This window comes from Notamacropus eugenii, chromosome 3 (assembly GCF_028372415.1).
Source record: "Notamacropus eugenii isolate mMacEug1 chromosome 3, mMacEug1.pri_v2, whole genome shotgun sequence".
NCBI lineage: Eukaryota > Metazoa > Chordata > Mammalia > Diprotodontia > Macropodidae > Notamacropus > Notamacropus eugenii.
Genome location: NC_092874.1, coordinates 473,188,153 through 473,207,084, shown reverse-complemented (window position 1 = coordinate 473,207,084; position 18,932 = coordinate 473,188,153). Strand labels below are relative to the sequence as shown.

At 48.6% G+C, this 18,932-nt stretch overlaps 1 protein-coding gene across 5 annotated transcripts in view; it reads left to right on the top strand.

Annotated features, from left to right (window-relative positions):
• SCN5A (sodium voltage-gated channel alpha subunit 5) overlaps positions 1-18,932 on the top strand; it is a 176,463-nt gene that overhangs the window by 41,163 nt on the left and 116,368 nt on the right. For all 5 annotated transcript variants that reach the window (XM_072598942.1, XM_072598938.1, XM_072598943.1 and 2 more), the window contains exons 3-4: positions 3,951-4,069; positions 18,627-18,716. In XM_072598942.1, coding sequence (XP_072455043.1) covers positions 3,951-4,069; positions 18,627-18,716 — 209 coding nt within the window. The remainder of the gene's footprint in view (positions 1-3,950; positions 4,070-18,626; positions 18,717-18,932) is intronic.

Genomic DNA, 18,932 nt, shown 5'->3' with positions numbered 1-18,932 from the left:
ACTTTCAGTGATAAACTTCCCCTCTCTGGACCTCAGTTTCCTTGTTTGTAAAATGAGAAGGTCGAAGGGATGGCCTTTAAGGTTTTTCCAGTCCCTTTCATTTTCTTTCTTCCCATTGTCCATTTTTGATGGGATTTAGATTCATGCTTTCATTGGTTATGGAGATCTCCCAGGTCTGCATTCCCCTTGCAATTATCTGTCTTAAAGAGTTAAAGAGTATTTAAAAGTTAAATGACTTGCCTAGGGTCACTCATCCAGGGTACATCAAAGGCAGGATTTGAATCCATCTCTTCCTGACTGAAAGGTCAGCTCTATTCATTACATCATTGCCTCTCAGACTTAAAAAAAAAAAATACATAGGGAAATAGAGGCTCAGCCAAGTTAACTCATTTGCCAGGGTCCCACCCATCCTAATCAACACTAAAAGCCTCTGCCTCCTGGATCCTCCAGTCCGTGACTTCCCCTGCACTTGACTTGTGATTCTCATGTCAAACGGTCTGTGCACACTCAGGGCACTCACCCTTAGCCAAACATAGAATGATGAAGGTCAAGCTCCGGTGGGAGATAGATCTGAAGCTACCCACTTCCAGCCCCCCAGGGAATGCCATGGGGACATTGTATGGTTGGCATGGAGACCAGATAGTAGGCCCACAGGCAAATCTGTGTCTCTTGGGCAGGCCAGAGGGATTGTCGTGCCTTCTCTTCAGGGTTTTCTTTTACTAAGATCTGGCCATTAGTGGACTAGAAGTTTGGGGATGTGATGGTCCTGGCAGTCCAGGCAGCCAAGGTCAGACCCGCCATTTTGTTCTAGGATAGTACCACTCTGGACTTCCCTGGGGAACAGAGGATAATCGTTCTTTCTCTTAGGCTCAGCATTAATCTCTAGGACCTTCTTGACTCCAGTGACTCCCTCAGTCTCAGTCTCCTGGGTCTCCTTGGAGCCCCAGGGCCCTGCCTAGCCTTCCCTGTTGTCCTTGGTTAACCTGCAGGTGGGGCCTCCTGAGCCTGTACTGGAAGCTACCAGCAGTGCTCCCTGAGGCTCCTCCTGCATTTGGGGAGTGCAGGAAGCCTGCTCCTGCCTCAGATTGTCTCTGCCCTGTGACCTGGCGCAGCATCCGGCCATCTCCCTGCAGAAGGAAACAAGATTTGCATAGGGGTGCCTGCCTTTTCCCAAGAAGGGCTGGGCCCAGGAGTTCAGGCAGTGATGGAGACAGGCTTCCTGAGGTATTAGGTCATAGCATCCTGGACCTAGAATTGGAAAGGACCCCTGAGACTGTCTAGTTCTAGTCCAAACTCTGATCTCCCCTCCCCTTATTCTACACATGATGAAACTGAGGTCCAAAGAGGTTAAGAGACTTTGGATCAGAAGGGACTTCAGAAAAAATCTAGTCCACCCCACTCCCGCTCATTTTACAGATGAGGAAACTGAGGCCCAAGGAGGTTATGGGACTTACCCAAGGTCACATCAATAAGAAGTAGCAGAGGTGGATTTGAACCCAGTTCCTCTGACTCCAAAGTACATGTGTGTGAGAGAGAGAGAGAGAGAGAGAGAGAGAGAGAGAGAGAGAGAGAGAGAGAGAGATAACACATATGGTGTTGTAGAAAGAATGCTAAATCTAAAGCCAAAGGACTGAGGTCCAGCTCTCAGCTCTGCCACTTGTGTGATTTTCAGCAAGTCTTCACCCCTCTCTCGGTCTCAGTTTCCTCCTCTGTGAATTAAGAGATTAAGTCTTGATGACCTTTGAGATGCAACGGATAGAATGTTGAGATCAGCTTCAGATCAATCCACCTGGGTTCAAATCCTGCCTCAGCCACAACAATACATTTGTGTGGTCTGTGTGTCTGTTAAGGTTAGCCACAAACCTCCACTGAGCACCAGCCTTGTGGGTGTGCAGGTAGGTCAGTATGCCTGGGTTCGTGTGTGTGTGTGTGTGTGTGTGTGTGCACGTGTGAACTACTATATCCATTTTGGTGTGTGATTACAGCCCAGTCTGTGCTGACACTCCATCTGTGATGTATGTCTGAGCTGTGGAAGCAGGTGATTTCAGCACTTTAGATGGGCATCCCTGTTAGTGAGTGAATAAGCCTTGGAGGAAGGTTCCAAAGGAGTGTCCTGGGAAATAGAAGTAACTTTGGGTGAAGGAACTGGGTGAGAAGCTGGGCTGGACACCTTTGGTTCCTAGCGCAGATGGGACTGAGGTCAGGATCAAGGCTTGAGAGTTGAGATCAAGACCAGCATCAGGATCAGCCCAAGTTAGGGGCAAGAGAGAAGATACATTTATTAAGCTCCTACTATGTACCAAGAACTGTGCTCAACACTTTACAAATATTATCTCCCCTGATCCTCACGACAACCCTGGGAGGTAGGGGCCTTTATTATCCCCATTTTACAGATGTGGAAACCGAGGCAGACAGAAGTTAGTGACAGGGTCACACAGCTAGTAAATGTCTGAGGCTGGTTTTAAATTCAAGTCTTCCAGATGCCAGGATCAGAGCACTAGCCACTGTGCTATCTAGTAAGGGAGAAGTCAAGGAAACTCTAGCTCAGACTGAGGTCTCCCGTGACGTTATTCATTGCCAGAATGATCAGGCATTTAGAAATGGAAGATACTTAAGAGGTCTTCTAGTCTAGTGGTGTCAAACTCAAGTAGAATTGAAGACAGAAGGGAGAGGATACTAAACAATTGTGCTGACTTAGAAAAGCCATATTAATACTATGTCTTATTGTATTTTTATGTATTTTGTTCAGTGTCCCATTCATATTCCCATTTTACCATTTCAGTCTGGCTGGGGCTGCACTTGGGAGTCCTCTGGGTTATATGTGCCCTGGTGGTATTTTATATTCTTGATCTAGTCCAACCCCCTCATTTTACACATGAGGAAACTGAGGCAGGCAAAGATTAAGTGACTTGCCCAGAGTCACACAACCAGTCAGTGTCAGAGCTGGGATTTCTGATGCCAAAACCAACATAGCATTGTCCCCAGTTGTGTCCTGAGTCTCAAACACATTTAGGTCTTCCACCTCTGGGCCTCTACCGAGTGCGAGGGGTGTTTTGAAGAAAACTAGAAGAGAAATTTCTTAAGTCTTCCCTAAGGAGAGATGAGATCGCCCATCCCAAAAGCTCCTGGTCCCTCATGTGTTTGTTCACTGTTTGGGGCAGTCTTCACAGCAGCCTGGGGTGAGAGCTGATGGGGCAGAAGGGTCTGAGCATCTTTGTCTAAAAGTTGCATATCATTTGTGTGTGATTTGCGTGTGCGTGGGGAGGTGGGGACCGTCTCTGTTTTGGCTGTGTTCCAGATTAGAGCTAGTTTTCACCCTGGGGTTATCATTTCTCCTTCTGCACCTTCTACACCTTCCTTCTCACCCACCCCTATTCAGGGATGAGAAGCTGAGGTTCATAATGGCCCCCAGTTTTGAAGATACTCTGAGCTCAGCTCCAGCTCTGAGGCAGTCCCTTGGTATTAGACTTGTCTGCTCAGGGAGGAGGAGGCAGTGTAGTATATTAGAAAGAGCATTGGCTTGAGAAGCAGAGAACCTTGGTTCAAAGCCTGTCTCTGTTGCACATTACCTGTGTGACCTGATACAAGTCATTGATCATTCTTGGGCCTCAGTTTCCTCCTCTGTAAAATAAACAGGATGGATTAAATGGGTTCTGCAGACCCTCTCAGTGCCTGATCTGTAATTCTGTGACTCCAGGCACAGTCCAAAAGTCCTTTCTGCTCTTTCCCTCTGCCTCCCCCATCATACCCTCCATTACCTCTCCATCAGTCCTTTCAGCCTTCGACCATCTGGGCAGCTCCATGGCGCTTTGCCCTGGCTCCCCTTTCACCAGAGCCCTGCCCCAGCCTCCCCGCAGGCAGGGGGCTCCTGCTTCTCTCCCTCTAAATTAGGGATCCAAGAGTAGCTGATTGCTTTGTAATCTCCGCCATCTCTCCTTCTTTCTCCACAGACCTTCATCGTACTGAACAAAGGGAAGACCATCTTCCGATTTAGTGCCACAAACGCCTTGTACGTCCTCAGCCCCTTCCACCCCATCCGGAGAGCAGCAGTTAAAATCTTGGTTCATTCATATCCTTTTCAGGGTTGTCTGGGAGGGACTCACCTGGGACGGGGTGGGGGGCTCTGCACATGCTGCTGCTGCTGCTTGGTTGGGAGAGGTCTGAGGGCTGCAGTGAGAGATTGCCTGGAAAGCTGGGGGCCATGTGCATGCTTCTGGATAACTGAATGGGGCCCAGCCTTCCTGACTCCCCAAGAGCTGTGTCTCACAAACTCATCTGAAGTTAGTACAAAGCCGGGGGTATTACCTGGACCTGTGGTTTCATCAGCATAGGGTATTCTTGCTTGAGTAACTGACTTGAGCAGCCTTAAAGAGTTGTCCAGAACACTGAGCAGTTAAATGACTTCCTAGTGACCAAATGGATAGACTGTATCAGAGCCAGGACTTGAACCCAAAGTCTTGACTCCAAAGTCCTCCCTCTTTCCACACTCTATGATGCCTCATAGGTGGAAGCTAGTAATCACACAAAATATAGTAGGAATAAAAATGTAAAGTTCACTGCTTAGGTTCAAATAATCAATTGAAGAAGTACAGGATTGGGGAGGAGTGGCTCGAGAGCTGTTTGTGTGAAACTGACATTGCCTCATCAGTGGATGGGAAGGTCAGGAAAAGTCAGTGGTGTAATTCAGCAGCCAGAGAAGGTAACATCATCTAGGGCTGCTAGACTGTGCCCTCAACCTGAGCGTTACACTCAGTCCTGTGTGCCACCTTTTAGGAAGAACCTTGACAGTCTGGAGGTGTCCAAAGGAAGGCAGTTAGAATTGTAGGGGCCTGGAGAGCAGACCATCTGCAGTGAAGACTAACTAGGTGGGGCAGGAGAAGTGTGTTGGAGTATTTTGAGGATCTGTCTTAGGAAAGGATTAGCCTTCTACTTGGCCTGACCTTCTGAGAATAGATAAGAATTACAGAGAGGCCAAATGATTCTGAGAATTTGAATGACAACTTCCTGATGCTCTCATTCCCAGCGCAAAATGAGGAGCCTCAGATGGAATAGATTCCTCCTCCCAAGCAGTCTGCAAAAAAAGTCAGGATGACCACTTCTCAGGAATATTGCAGCCAGAATGTTCAGAGCTAGAAGTCTACATGGGTTGTTCTGGGACAGCAATTAAGAAAAGGGTTAGGGACTATCAACATGGCAGCAGTTTTCTCTAGGTCATAGGAGCATAGATTTAGAGTTGGAGGAACCCTGAGCAGCCATCAAGTCTCAAACCCCTCGTCTTACAGATGGGGAAACTGAGGACCAGGAAGGCTAAGTGGGCTGTGGAGTAAGGATTAAAGGGCTGGAGAGCCTGGTCTGTTTTTAATGCCATGCCACCTTCTTTGTGTGCCTGGCCTAGAGGTTCACCATGCTTCCAGTAAGCACAAATCCTAACTGCTGGGGCTGAACTATTTAGCAATCTTTCTCCCTTCCCCCCACTCCTGGGCTAGTTTTCCAAATATGGGATATGTATATAATGTATGATGTGAGGACACCTCCCCCCACCCATCTTGGCTCCCCATTCAGACTTGCAGGAACAGGAGGGTCCCTACCCTTTGTCATGGGGCAGAGCCCAGGGAGTTGGGGAGTACCCAGGGTGCCTGGTAGAAAGGCAGTGACTCAGAGAGACAGCTGGAGGGGGAGAAGGAGGTCATTCCACCAGCTGGTGCCATAGAGGATGGGAGGCTCTTCTGTTCGACATTCACTCACTCTGCCCCTACTAGGCCAGCCTGTCACTGAGACAAAGCGGGAGGCTGCCTTCTCCCCCTCTCCACATCCCTCCCTGGAGCTAGCCTTTGTGTGACTTCTGTTCTCTGTCAGGTTGCCCTCAGAATTTCTTGTAACCTAATCTCACCTCCCTGGGAGGGGGAATGGCAGCAGCTTTCACCTCCAGCCCCCTGTACTAAATGATCAATCTGGTGAGAACACTGGGGTCCTTTGCCTTCTCTCCAGAGTTAATGTCTCCCTGCCACACTCTGTGAGTGTCTGAGCTCCCGTTTCCAGACCAAAGGCCTTGACATCCCATGCCTGGACAGCACCTGCCATAGAGGGTTGTCACAAGGACCCAGTGGGCTCCTGTCTGGAAGTGCCTTGTGGACCGTAAAGCCTGCCTCATTGTGAGACTCGGATATCAATAGGCAGATAAAGTGGCTAGTAAACTATGTAGTTTAACATGGACAGACCACAGAAATGTCAGTCATCCTCATTATTCATCGTCAGGATTATTCCCTGCTGGTACTCAGCAAAACCCCCAGACTTGGCAGGAAGGGGAGCAGTGGACATACGCCAGTGGGTCTAACCTTTACCTGCTCGATTTTTATTTCATTTCCTTGGTGTAAGGAACTCCCAGAGTGAGTACTCCACTCCATTCACTGAGGAAAATCAGGAACTCGTGTAATTTACTGTTGGGGGCAGTTCCCTCAGGGCCAGGAGGGATTTGTCTTGGACCCCAGAGCAAGAAGAAAAAGAGATTTAAAACCACCAGATCTCAAGCTGAAAGGGACCAGAGAGGCCATCTATTCCAGCCCCCTCATTTTACAAAGGAGGAAAGTGAGTCTCAGAGAAGGAAATTGATTTACTATAGGCAGCACGGTCCAGGGAAAAGAGCCTTCCTTTGGGAGACAGGACCTGGGTCAGGCCCTGTCTCTGATGCTCATTACCCGTGTGACCTTGGATAAGTCACCCTATTCCTCAGGCTTCAGTTTCTCCCTCTGTGAAAGGAGAGGGATGGAGGAAGATGGCTCTGAGCCCAGCTCTTGGTGAAGCCAAGACCAGCTCTCCATTCCTCACTCCTCCCTCCACTCCCTGCCTCTCTAAGGGCTCTAGAAACTCCACTCACTCAGCTCCTCGCTGTGGTGTTGAAGGGCATCCCCCTGCCAGGAAGCCTCGAGAGGACCAGGCCTGCTGAACTTAAGAGCTTCAGCGAGCCGTCTGACCGTCTGTTTCCAACAGAGGCTGAGCTCTAGTCAAACAGCTGCAAAGAGATTGGCCTTATTGAAGTAATTAGCCAGCGTGTTCTTCCTCAGCCTCTACCAATATTGACAAATCATTTTAATATTCATTGTGTCCCAGGAATTATCAGGCCTGGAAGTTTTCTCAGTTACTCTATATAACTGGTGCTTCCTCTGTTTACCTGGGCATTACTAGTCCTTCAGGGCCCTGAGGATATGACCTGGGCATGGGAGCCAGCAGGCCTGGAAGGAGCTTCAGCCTGGGCAGCTCATAATTCAGAACAAGTCAAGATGGTGATGGAGGGGAAAGAATTCGACACTCAGCCCAAGGACCTGGCTTCAAATCCTTGTTCTGTTACTTACCAAGTCCCATCTGTCCAGGCCTCAGTTTCTTCATTTGTCAGTTGAGGGAGGTGGACTCCATGAGGCCCTGAGCAACTCTACAGCCTTCATCCCATCCATGGTTTTGCTTTCCTGTTTCCTGTTGTTGTCCACTAGGTCTTTTGTCCAGTCACTGAGAAGTGATGGGCTTAGAAGTGGCTTTCTTAACTGTTACTGGGACCTGTGCTCCTAAGCATGTGGATTGGAACCAGGCCATCACAAGCTCTTTGGGTTCCCAGGACATACAGCATGAAATGGGCCCTGGATTTGATTCAGTAATTCACAATAAGAAAACCACACCTACAGTAATTAAGACAAATTCAGTTGAGTGGAAAGGGGAATTAATTTGTCTAATGGTTCCATAGATGGGTTTATCAACCAGGGGGGCAGCTCTGGCCTCTCCCTTTGGGTTTCTCCTTCTTCTCATGCTAAAGGAGGACCTAGGCCTGGAGCATCAAAGACTTGGGGCTGCCAAAGGCCTTAGAGATCCTCCAATCCAACCTCCCCCTCCCCAATTTACAAATGAGAAAACGGAGACTAAGGGTCACACACAGCCAGTCTGTCAGAGGCAAGACTTGAATAAGTCAAAGGATCCCAGATTGAGAGCAAACGGGGATATCAGAAACTGGCTAGGCCAGTCCCCTTATTTTACAAGTGAAGAAATGGAGGCCAGGAGGTGAACTGGCTTGCCCAAAGTTGCATAGCTAGCAAGCCAAAGAGCCAGGACTTGAACCCTTGTCCAGTTCCATTTGGACCTTCTCAATTTCACCACCCTGGGCCAAAGTCCCATTGACCTGTCCTGTTTATGGCTCTAGGTTAAAGCAACCTCTTAAACCTTCCAAAGGTTAATGCCATATTGTGAAAAGCATCCTTGAAGAGAGATCCTCATGTTTATAAAACACTTTAAGGTTGCAAAATGTTTCATTTGCCTATTTGCGCCTGATCAACCAACCAGACAATCACTGTGCCTGTGTGCAAGGCACTGTGTTGAGTGTAGTTTACATCTCACAACAACCCTATGAGCTCAATTTTTTTCTTTTTATCAGACCTGTGATGTCATTCCATCTAGGGGAATCCAAGTGAAGACCTCGAACTGATGACAGCTGAGGGATGCAGTAGATAGAACCCTGGGCCTGAACCCTGGGCCTGGAGTCAGGAAGACCTGAGTTCAAATCCAGCAGCAGACACTTAGTAGCTGGGCAAGTCATTTCACCTCTGTGGGCCTCAGTTTCTTCATCTGTAAAATGGAGGTAAACCTAGCTCCTGTCTCCCCTGGGTTGTCTTGAAGACAAAATGAGGTCATATTTGTGAAGCTCTTAGCACAGTGCAGGAGGAGAAGTGAGGCTGGTGACCTGCACAGCCCTCCCTCACTCAAAACAAAGTCAGGTGCAAGTCATGTCATCATTTCTCTGACGGCATGCTCTTCTTTGGCAACGAAGGACGAACATAAGCACAGTGCCTGTTATACTGTAGGTACTTAATAAATGCTTATTCCTTATTCCTTCCCGATGCAGTTGAAGCCTGCCTAGCATTTATTGCTTTTGAGAATTGTTTGAGATACAGAGTTTAAGCGAGTGTCTTAGAATGAACAAGTATCTAAGACAGGATTCGAATTCAGCTCCTCCTGACTCCAGGACCAGTTCTCTTTCTACTCTGCTGCCTCTAGATGAAGTAGATGCCACAGAAATTATCGTCCCCATTTTACAGATGAGAACACTGGATTCACAAAGCTAGAAATGTCAGGGGTGGGACTTGAATCCAGGTCTTTGTTGTTTATTGCATTTCCCTCTGGCGTATGCTTCTATGTACATATTGTTTCCCTTGATAGAGCTTAAGTTTCCTGAGAGCAGGGATCATTTCATTTTTATCTCTATCCCTAACACATAGTAGGCACTCGATAGGAGCTTGTTGACTGACTAATTGACTGATTATGGACTCCAAGTCTAGCATTCTCTTAGAGAAGGCACATTGAAGAGGCCCTGGGCTTTGAGTCAGAGGGCCTCAGTTCTGTCCTGTGACCTTAAACAATTTATTTAACTTTTCTGTGCCTTGGTTTCCCTATTTGTAAAATGAAGTGGTTAGGGTAGAAGAATCTGTAGTCTAAGGTCCCTCCCAGCCCCATATCTTCAATCTTATCACCTCTCAGGGCTCATGATGTTCTTGTCCGAGAAGTTATAGAGGACCCTCTGATGGGGACTTCTCTACTGAAAGGCAGTGTCAGCCTGGAATTGAGTCACAAACACAGCAGACATTCACCTAGCATTTTGAGGCTTTGGGGGTCCCCTCCAGCCTCACAACAACCCTGGCAACTAAGGGAGTGCAAGCGCAACATCTCCATTTCACAGACAAGGAGAGAAAGGCTTGTCAGCTGGGGAAGGAACTCGCTTGGTTCTGTATTCCTCCCTAAGCTGCCTCCAGGGGAGCAGCCTCACATTAAGCCATCCTTCTCTCTCTCACCTAGGGCTCCTTGGAGCCCTCTCTTCCAGGTTTCTAACCAACCCAGGGCTGCTTAGAGTACACATAAACCCCTCTTCCCCCTGGGAACTCAGCTTCAGGCTGTACCTGCCACAGGATTCCTGCTGAGCTCCTGCCTGGGTCCTCAGAGGTTAGAGAAGGCAGGCAGAGATGGGAGGAGTCTAGGATCCAGTGCCTGCAGCTCAACCTGGTGGTCCCCCAAGCCCCCAGGGAAGCCATGCAGACTCATGGCACCAGCTGATGCCACAGCTGCTGAGGGCCAGGCCTAGCCAGTCAGCCACTTGGTGCCCTGTTTTTGCTGGTGACCAGTGTCTCTGGAACCATGGCCCCAAGGGCTTTAAAGGCTGAGCCCCAGAGAAGAAACCCCCCCCCCCCAGCCTAGAAGACCCTCATCTACCTAGGACAGTGTCTAGCCTGGCCTAGCCAGCCCCCCAGGAGTGACTTTGAGGGGGTATAGGACCTCTGAGGAGCCCACCCACCTGCCACGCTTTAACCTTCCCAGACGCCCATGTGCCAAGGTCAAGAGGAGTACAGTTGGCCAAGGAAGAAGGGAGAGGATCACGCAGATGGAAGAGAGAACAGGTGCCCCGCTTTCCAGGTGCTTGTGAGGTAATTAGAGACAGAAAACATGTCTGTGAGCAGCAATTAGCCAGCGATTACCACGTTGGGCTTGCCTGCTTTACAGTCAGCCAGTGGCTGGAAATGGAGTGTAAAATGAGGCTTCTGTACCTCGAGTCCTATTTTACTGTTTACTTCTGTGAGGATTCCCGGGATGTGCTCCTTGGGGGACAAAGGGAGGGCCCACAAAATCCTGGGACCCAAATAGGAGGAAACTTCTGTGTCCATGAACGTCTTGCCTTTGTCAGAATTCATCATAGCTACACAGACAGGGTCACCTCAAGGGCAAGGGGAGGATCTGGAGCTGGGGGACCCTGCACCAAAGGCCAGCCCCACCTGTCAGTATGACTGTTACCAAGTCGTTTGCCCTCTTTCCCCTGGACCTCTTTGCTCAGCTGTAAGAGGTCCTTAGATGATTACCATTCTATGCCAGATGCTGCCATTAAAAATATAAGTGGCCACTCATCCCTTCCTTAAAAGGCATTCTCTTGTTCTCTCTCTGCCTCCTCCCCAGTATCTGTCTGGGGTCCTGTCCCAGCAGAACTTCCCATCCTAGCACCCCAGATCTGGGGCCAGAAGGAATCTAGAATCCTCAACTTGGAGGCATGTTCAAGTTCAACCTGATTTCACAAACAAGGAGGCCAAGGGCCAGGGAGGTTTAAGGATTTACTACATGCCAGGCACTGGGCCAAGTGCTAGGGATACAAAAAGAGGCAAAGACGGTCCTGACCTCAAGGACCTTACAGTCTAATAGGAGAGACAACCCGCAAACAAATATGTGCCAATAAAGTCTGGACAATCTTGCTGAACTTTACATAGGTAGTAAGTATCATAGCAGGGATTTGAACTCAGGGCTTCTGACTCCAAAGCCAGTGCTCTTTCCCCACACTGTCATAAGAGAGTGTGGTAGAAAAGGTAGCCCCTCTTCATGCACATTCCAATTTTAGAAGCCCCTTGCCCTAACCAAGGGGGACAACTTTGATGTCAGTGAAGAGTTGGATGTTCAGGACCAGTAGCTCTTCCTTGTATGATTGTGAGCCATGGAATAGCACAGTCTCCAAAAAGAAATTAAGGGTCATTCCAAGGGCAGTGGAGAGGCCCGTGGCAGGCAGGAGCAAGTCGCCACCTTGTACATACAAGAAATTAGGAAGGTGTGGCTTGAAAGATCTCAACAGAGAAATGTCAGATTCCATAGGAGATGAGCCTGGTCTGGGTAGGAAGTGCAGAGTGAGACGTGGATAGCCCATGTATCAACTGGCCTCCTCAGAGTGTCAGAAGAACCCCTTAACACTGGGCAGTGAGGTGAGCTTGTGGAAGGATGCAGCCAAGAAACAGGATGTACCGGCACAGACAAGGGCTGGTCTGCTTAATAAAGTCACAGTATTTGAGAATTAGCACAAAATACTTGAAACACCCTATATATAGTATATGTGTACATATATATGTATGTATATATATGTGTGTGTACACAAATATATATGTGTATATACACACATACACACACACATACACACACACACACACACACACACACACACACACACACAGGACATTTTCCCATAAGCCTTTGGTCTGAACTGACAAATGACTAGCTTGCCCACGGGGACCAAGCAGACCAGCCAAACTCAGCAAGTGATCCATTCATTGACAGGGGCTTCTTGGTCACCTGCCATGAGCACATGGGAGATGAAGAAGGTGGGGGAAGTCATAGTCTAACTGGAGAAGCTAAGATGTAAGAAGGGGCCGAATCCATCAGCTACATGACAAGAGAGAATAAAATCACCAGGCTCGATGACTTGCCAACCCTCCCCCTTCTGCAAATGGAGAAATGAAGGCTCACAGAAGTGGAGTTAGCCAAGGTTGCCCAGATAGGAAGAGACTGGCTGAGGCAAAATTTGAACCGGTCCTCTGACTTAAGCCCCCTTTCCAGTAAGCTGTCACCACCTACATTAAGACAATGATGGGGAGCATCATTGAGCACTGGGGATTCAGAGGAGAGAGTCATCTCCAGGAGACAGGTAGTCAGGACAGGAGGCCTGGTGGAGATGGGTCCTGAAGGATGAATTTGACCACCCTGGGAGATTGGTGCTGTTATTACCCCCATTTTGTGAATGAGGAAATTGAGGCACAGAGTTAAGTGATCCCCGGGTCACACAGCTAGTAAGTATCTCAGGCAGGATCCTGCTTCCAGTATCCTTACTCACTGTGCCATCTAGGGGAGCCATGGAAGCTTTTTGATCTGGGGTTGGGTGGTAGGATCAGAGCTCTGCATTAGGAGAATGGTCAGTGGTGCCCTGGATGGACTGGAAGGGAGACTGAGGACAGGGAGGCCTTGTGGGAGGCCATTGAACCCCACAAAAAAAGAGCAAGGAACTGGCCTTTTTGGTGGGGAGCACCTGAGGACAGGCACCCGGTCCACCCAAGGCAGCAGACCACCAGCTACTGAGCCAGGCAGAGAAACAGCAACACCCTGTCCCTATCAAGAGCCATAGGAAATGGGGGCTGGCAGAGAGAGGAGGAGCAAAGCGGGACAGGCTGGGACAGAAGAGCTGGGAGGCCAGGGGGCAGCCCCTCCTCAACCAGGATCCCCTGCCTGACACCATATGAGGGCATCAGCTGGGCCAGGAGCTGGCCCAGGGCCGGCGGGGCCATCGGGGACACGTCCAGGGTGTTGATCTTGGCGATGTCCCCTCACAGGCAGCAGGAGCTGATGCTGTACCAGCTTCCAAGGCCTCGTTGCTTCTCCAGAGGGGCCTTTATCTCCCCCAGTATGGGGCCCAGAGCCTCGGTCATGGGAACAGGGCCTGGAGAAACTGCCACCTATCAGTGTGATACAGCCAGGAGTGTCTCTCTCAGCTCCGTTTTTGTTTTCTGTCAGCAGGAGCGCTGGCTCAAGGAGACATGGGCGGGGGAGGGGTGGGAGCTCCAGGACCAGCCCAGGCCTGGGATCAAGGACCTTCCTGCCCCAGCTAATTGTCTCTGCCCAGGCTGCCCCTTGTCCTGGGCTTACAGAGGGCCAGGCCAAGCTCAGGCCCAAATGGAGGTGACTTTGGAGCCCTGACCTTGGAGAAAGAGATTCTGAGTCCTGTCTGGTAAAGTCAAAGCTTAACAGATCTTTTGAATTAGTGAGCATTTATTAAGCACCTACTGTGTGCCAGGCACTGGGACTACTACATGCTGGGCATGCAAAGATAAAAATGAAAGGTCCCTGTCCTTCAGCAGTTTACACTGTATGGGGGGGTACCACAAGCATGCCCATTTTGTTGTAGTTTGATCACGACTGTGACCCCATCTGGGGTTCTCTTGGCAGAGATACTGAACTGGTTCGCCCTTTCTTTCTCCAGCTCATTTTACAGAGGAGGAAAGTGAGTGTCCAAGGCTGAATTTGAACTCAGTTCTTCCTGACTCCAAGGCCAGCACTCTTAACCGGGGTGAAGTAGAGCTAGAAGGGACCCCATAAACCACCAAGTCTAACTCCCTTTTTTTACAGAGGAGGAAACCGAGGCCCAGAAGGAATAAATGTTTTGCCCAGTCATTGTGTGGTAGTCATTTGTTTTAAGGGCAAGACTTGAACCCAGGCCTTTCTGATCTTAAGGCAAAGCCCTTTCTCCACTCCCCCAGGTTATCTCACAGAAATAGCTACTGTATTTAGTAAATGCTTGCTGGATTCAAATTAGGACCTCTGCCCTGACATACACAGAATGCTATCAAAAGTCGTTAGCCTATCAGCACAAAAGGCTCCCCCCTCCCCAGGGTGGAGAGGTGGGGAGAGGTCACAGCCTACACCAGTGGAGGAAGTAGCCCACACCTTTAATTAAAGGTGTCCACATAGAAGCAAATATCTGGCATACTTTATAAATGCACAATTTATAAATGGTCAAGTCCTGTGTGAATATAGGGTAACCATTGCACTGCATGGAGTTTTACCACTTCTAAAATTCCCTTTCATATAATGTTTAATGGCAGACTTGTTGGGTCAGCAGGCAGAAATCCCTCCAGCTGTTTGGATTCTGTTGCAGAACATACAGTTAGAGGACCTGGGTTCCAATCACGCCTCTGACATTTACTACCTCTGTGACCTGGAGAGAGATATTTGATCTCCCTGGGCCTCAATTTCCCCATTTACATGATGAGAAAGTCAGATTGGATGGTCTCTGAAATACCTTCTGCCTCTAGATGTAGGATCTCATGAATTTCTCTGAGCCTCAGTTGCCCCACTTGTAAAAAGAGAAGGTCAGAGTTGACCACCTTGAGGTCTCTTCCAGCTCTAGAGCCTATAAGTATATGAGTTTGGTTTTGGTGTGGTTGCTGTCTTCACTGAGGCAGAGAAGAACCCTCTGTATGTTGGTAGACAGTCTTTGTGAGTAGCTAGAGTGGAAGAAGGGAGGGAGGGGAGGGAAGAAGAGAGGAAGGAGGGAGGGGAGGGAAGAAGAGAGGAAAGAAGGAAGGAAGGAAGGAAGGAAGGAAGGAAGGAAGGAAGGAAGGAAGGAAGGAAGGAAGGAAGGAGGGAGGGAGGGAGGAAAGAAGGAAGAAAGGAAGGAAAGGTTTCTTAAAGGCCTGTCAGTTTCCCTGAAAACCCAGGCGTGTTTATCTCTGACCTTAGCTAGTAAATCCATTCATGGATGACAGACCCGTGGCCCTTCCCTGGGCCTAGACTCTTCTTATCCAGTTTGCTCAGGCCTGGCAGAACTTGGGCACCCTTGGAATAATCCTCACAAGCCCTGCAGTGCCAAGGTCTCTACCATGCTAAGGCATCAGAAGAGCACTTTAGTGGTCATTTTAGGGGGACTGTCCCTATAACTTCATTAGCATAGGGAATTTCCAGGTGAGGGAATTCTCTCCACCAAGGCAGATCTTCACCTCACCTGCATCTTAGAGGCTTAAAGATTTGCCTAGAGAAGGTATCAAACACTGAGTTGGGAAATGTTGAACAAGATAAAACACAGATCACAATTCATTTTAAAACTGTGTGGAAATGGAGTTTGATATCACTGCCCTAGACCAGAGGTTAAGTGATTTGCCCAGGGAACAGCCACAGAAGGTATTGGAGGCAGGACACATTTAAGACCCATTTTACTGAGGAGAAAACTGAGGTTCAGTGCGGTGTCAGGGCACTAGTGAAATGCTATTTGTAAATAGCACCAGGACTAGACTACAGGTCTTCACTGAGTTCTTGTGACTACATGATACTGCCTGTTAAAAATTCTGGTCTTCAGGGAGAAAGGGCTATGCTCCCTTTCTTGCAGGAGAGGAAAATCAAGCCAAGCCTTTAGAGCAGATGTGCAGAGGATGGCAGAGGTGCCCCACGAGCTGGGCTTCCTCCTCCCCACGCTCTCCTACACCTTCCTACAGATGTGATGAAGGAACACTCAGCCGTGTCACTAACCAATGATCCTGGGTCCACCTGGGGCTAGGTCACAAGGCTTTGAAAACAAAATGGGTCCCAAGGGCAAGAGCATGAGTAGAGGACATTCCAGAAGCTCTCTATGGATTTAGTTCCCTAGAAGATTACTGGAGGATTTGGTTGGTTTTGAATTTGCACCCAACCTGGTCTGAATCTTTTTAAAAATAGATTCTTCAGGCCCCAAAAGAAGATAATCTGTCTTTGGCCTTACTGAAATCAATCCTTTGTTTTCTCCAAGTTGGGCATTTACATCCCCAATCCAGGAATTTGACTGAGTAGTAGAAACAACCGCAAAATTCCTGCCTTTGATTTTAATTTGATTTCTGAACTTCAGTCTCCGAGCCTGCTCTCTCCGGTAGCAGGAGCCAGAGGGCTGGAGCCAGGTAATGGAAAATGTTGGGGCCCTGGCTTTGGAGGGAGAAGGCCCTTGGAGTACAATTACTGGCTCCGGAACCGGCCACTGGGAATAGCTTGTTCTGTGGGCTGGTGGATGTTGGATTAACCTGATTGTGCACACAGCAGGGCCCGAAGAGACTTGGCAGGATGCTTCTCCAAGGTTTCCAGTGTTGACGAGCACTTAGGCCCTCCCACGTTGGAAACTGGTCCAGAACAGTTCCAGGAATGGATGTTGGGACCCCCAAGGTCCACTCGGTCAGGTGAGAGGTGTTTGTTTACAAGCTAAGAAAGACTCAGCTTGCCTCTGTGGTCCATAATGACATTCTGAACCCATTATCGCATTTTGAAAAATTAAGCTGAATCTTCCACATTCTGGAGTGGTCCTGGAATGGCCTCTAATTAGTGGGAGAGAATGATCTGTTTGTACTGGAGGAGATGTGAGTGCAAATCTGCCCTACGACATTTACTAGCCGTGGGATCACAGGCAAATCAGTCAACTTCTCTGAGTTTCAATCTCCTCCTCTATAAAATGGGAATAATTACCCATGGGCTACCTAACCTCTGAGGCATGAGACAGTGCATCTAAGGCAGTCTTTGCAGACTTTAAAGCAGCATGAAAAATATCTATTTTTAATCATTATTTAAGACAGGCCATTGGTGGTGCTGAGGTTGGTGCATAGAATTTAGAACCAGAAGAGGGTCTTGGCTTATCTAGTCCAGCCTCCTCATTTTACAGAGGAGGAAAACAAGGCCCAGAGCCCAGAGGGAATAAGTAGTAGAATCAGGATTTGAACTCAGGTCTACAGTTTGCTAATCCAGTGTTCTTTGTGGGCCTGGAGTCAGGAAAACCCAAGTTCAACTCTGACCTGAGACATTAGCTGTGTAACCCTAGATAAAGGCACTTAAACATCTATCTGCCTCAGTTTACTCAAATGTAAAATGAGGGTCATAATAGCACCTGCCTCTCAGGGTTGTTGTGAGGACCAAATAATTTAGAATCTGTAAAGCTTTGGCTTATAGATTAAGTACTGTTTGCTTGCTTCCTTCCTTCCCCTCCCCTGTCCTAAGTCTGAAAGTCCTTGGGTCTGTGTAGGGCCTTCCTGAGGGGTTTTTGGGTGCCTCAGAACTCGTTTATTTGTTGAATAATCATGGATGTTGAGACCCCCCCCATCCCTCTCATAGATTATGGGGAGCCAAGGTCCCTTACTCCATCAGCCATCCCATATTCAGTGAAGTGTCCTGTATGGCCAAGGGCTCTTCAGGGCTGACAGGGCCTAGCCCCTGTCTCTGAATTCTCCAAAAAGGGGGAGAGGTTTCCAGCCCCTTCTCCTACTGCTCTCTAGAGAAAGGGAGGTCCTACTGATTCCAGGCCCCATTGGTGGAGCCTTGAAGGGATCCAGGGCACATCTGGGACGTCTTACTAGAAATCCCAAGAATTCCATTTTGTCCATAGTGCCTAGCATTGTGCCTGGCACATAGTAAGCATTTAATACACCCTTGTTGATTGATTGGATCTCTGACCTCATTCACCAGAGGCCCTTATAGCCATAAGCACTTTTTTATAGTCTTCCCAAGGCCCTGCAGGCACCTTTGGAAAGGAGGAGGGAGGCTGCACTGGAAGTTTGGACGAGAGCCATGCTCAGTTGGAAGGCAGAATGTGAATGGTTCTTGGAAGGACTTTTCCATCCCTCCCCCTTGCTGGTGTCTGGACTTGCTGATAAAACGGAAGAAAAGGTCTCTATGAAGAGGTGGGGGACTATGGGTGTGAAATGTGGCATGCCTTTCACCTTCAAACACTCTTACTGTCTACTATATTGCTTGGAGGGTTCATGGGGAGGGAGGGGTCTCAGTAGGGTTTGGGGGTTAAGGGAAATTGTGATATAAAAACAAAGTCCAGAAAGGAGAAAAAAATAGGTGGAATGACCTTGCCTTTATCCTTCCATAGCAAATCCTATTTCACAGAGGGCTCGAAGTCCTCAAGCTGGGGCCTTAAAAAACATCCATGTCCTTTGCAAGTAAATACCCAAACCTTCACCCACACACACACCCACTCCCTGCCCCCAAGCAGGTTTCAAGAAAAATCCAGGGTTAGGCAGATGTGACTCTGGGAGTGGGGATGGGGACAGCCGGTTTGTTTAGTTAATGTAACTATTGCTCCAGTTTTTCCTGGTCACTGTATCTTGATATGCCAGCCGATCATTAACTTACAAGAATCTTCCATGGAATGATAGTAGCCCAGCAATCAGTGGGATAAGCTAAGCCAACAAGGGATGAGTGATGTTGGGCAAGATACAGGGGGGTCTTGGAGGAAATTGTGGTGGGACTCAGTTTCCCATGACTGGCTTTCCTTAACTCCCATGTTCTACTCTGTTCAGTATGTTTATCATGTGTACCATTTTAACCAACTGTGTGTTCATGACCCAACACGAGCCCCCGCCATGGACCAAATACGTTGAGTAAGTATCTCTCTCCAGGTTGCCTCTCTGCCTAGAACCTTCTTTTCTTTTTTCTTACTCATTCCCTTCCTGCTGCCTTGACCCTGGTGTCCTCAATGTTCGGAGATACCCATTACAAACACTGTCTATGGGGTAAAACTGAGACCCATAGATGTGCATCCACTTTCTGAAGGTCACGCAGCCATTTAGAGGCAGAGGTGGGGACTGACCCCCTGC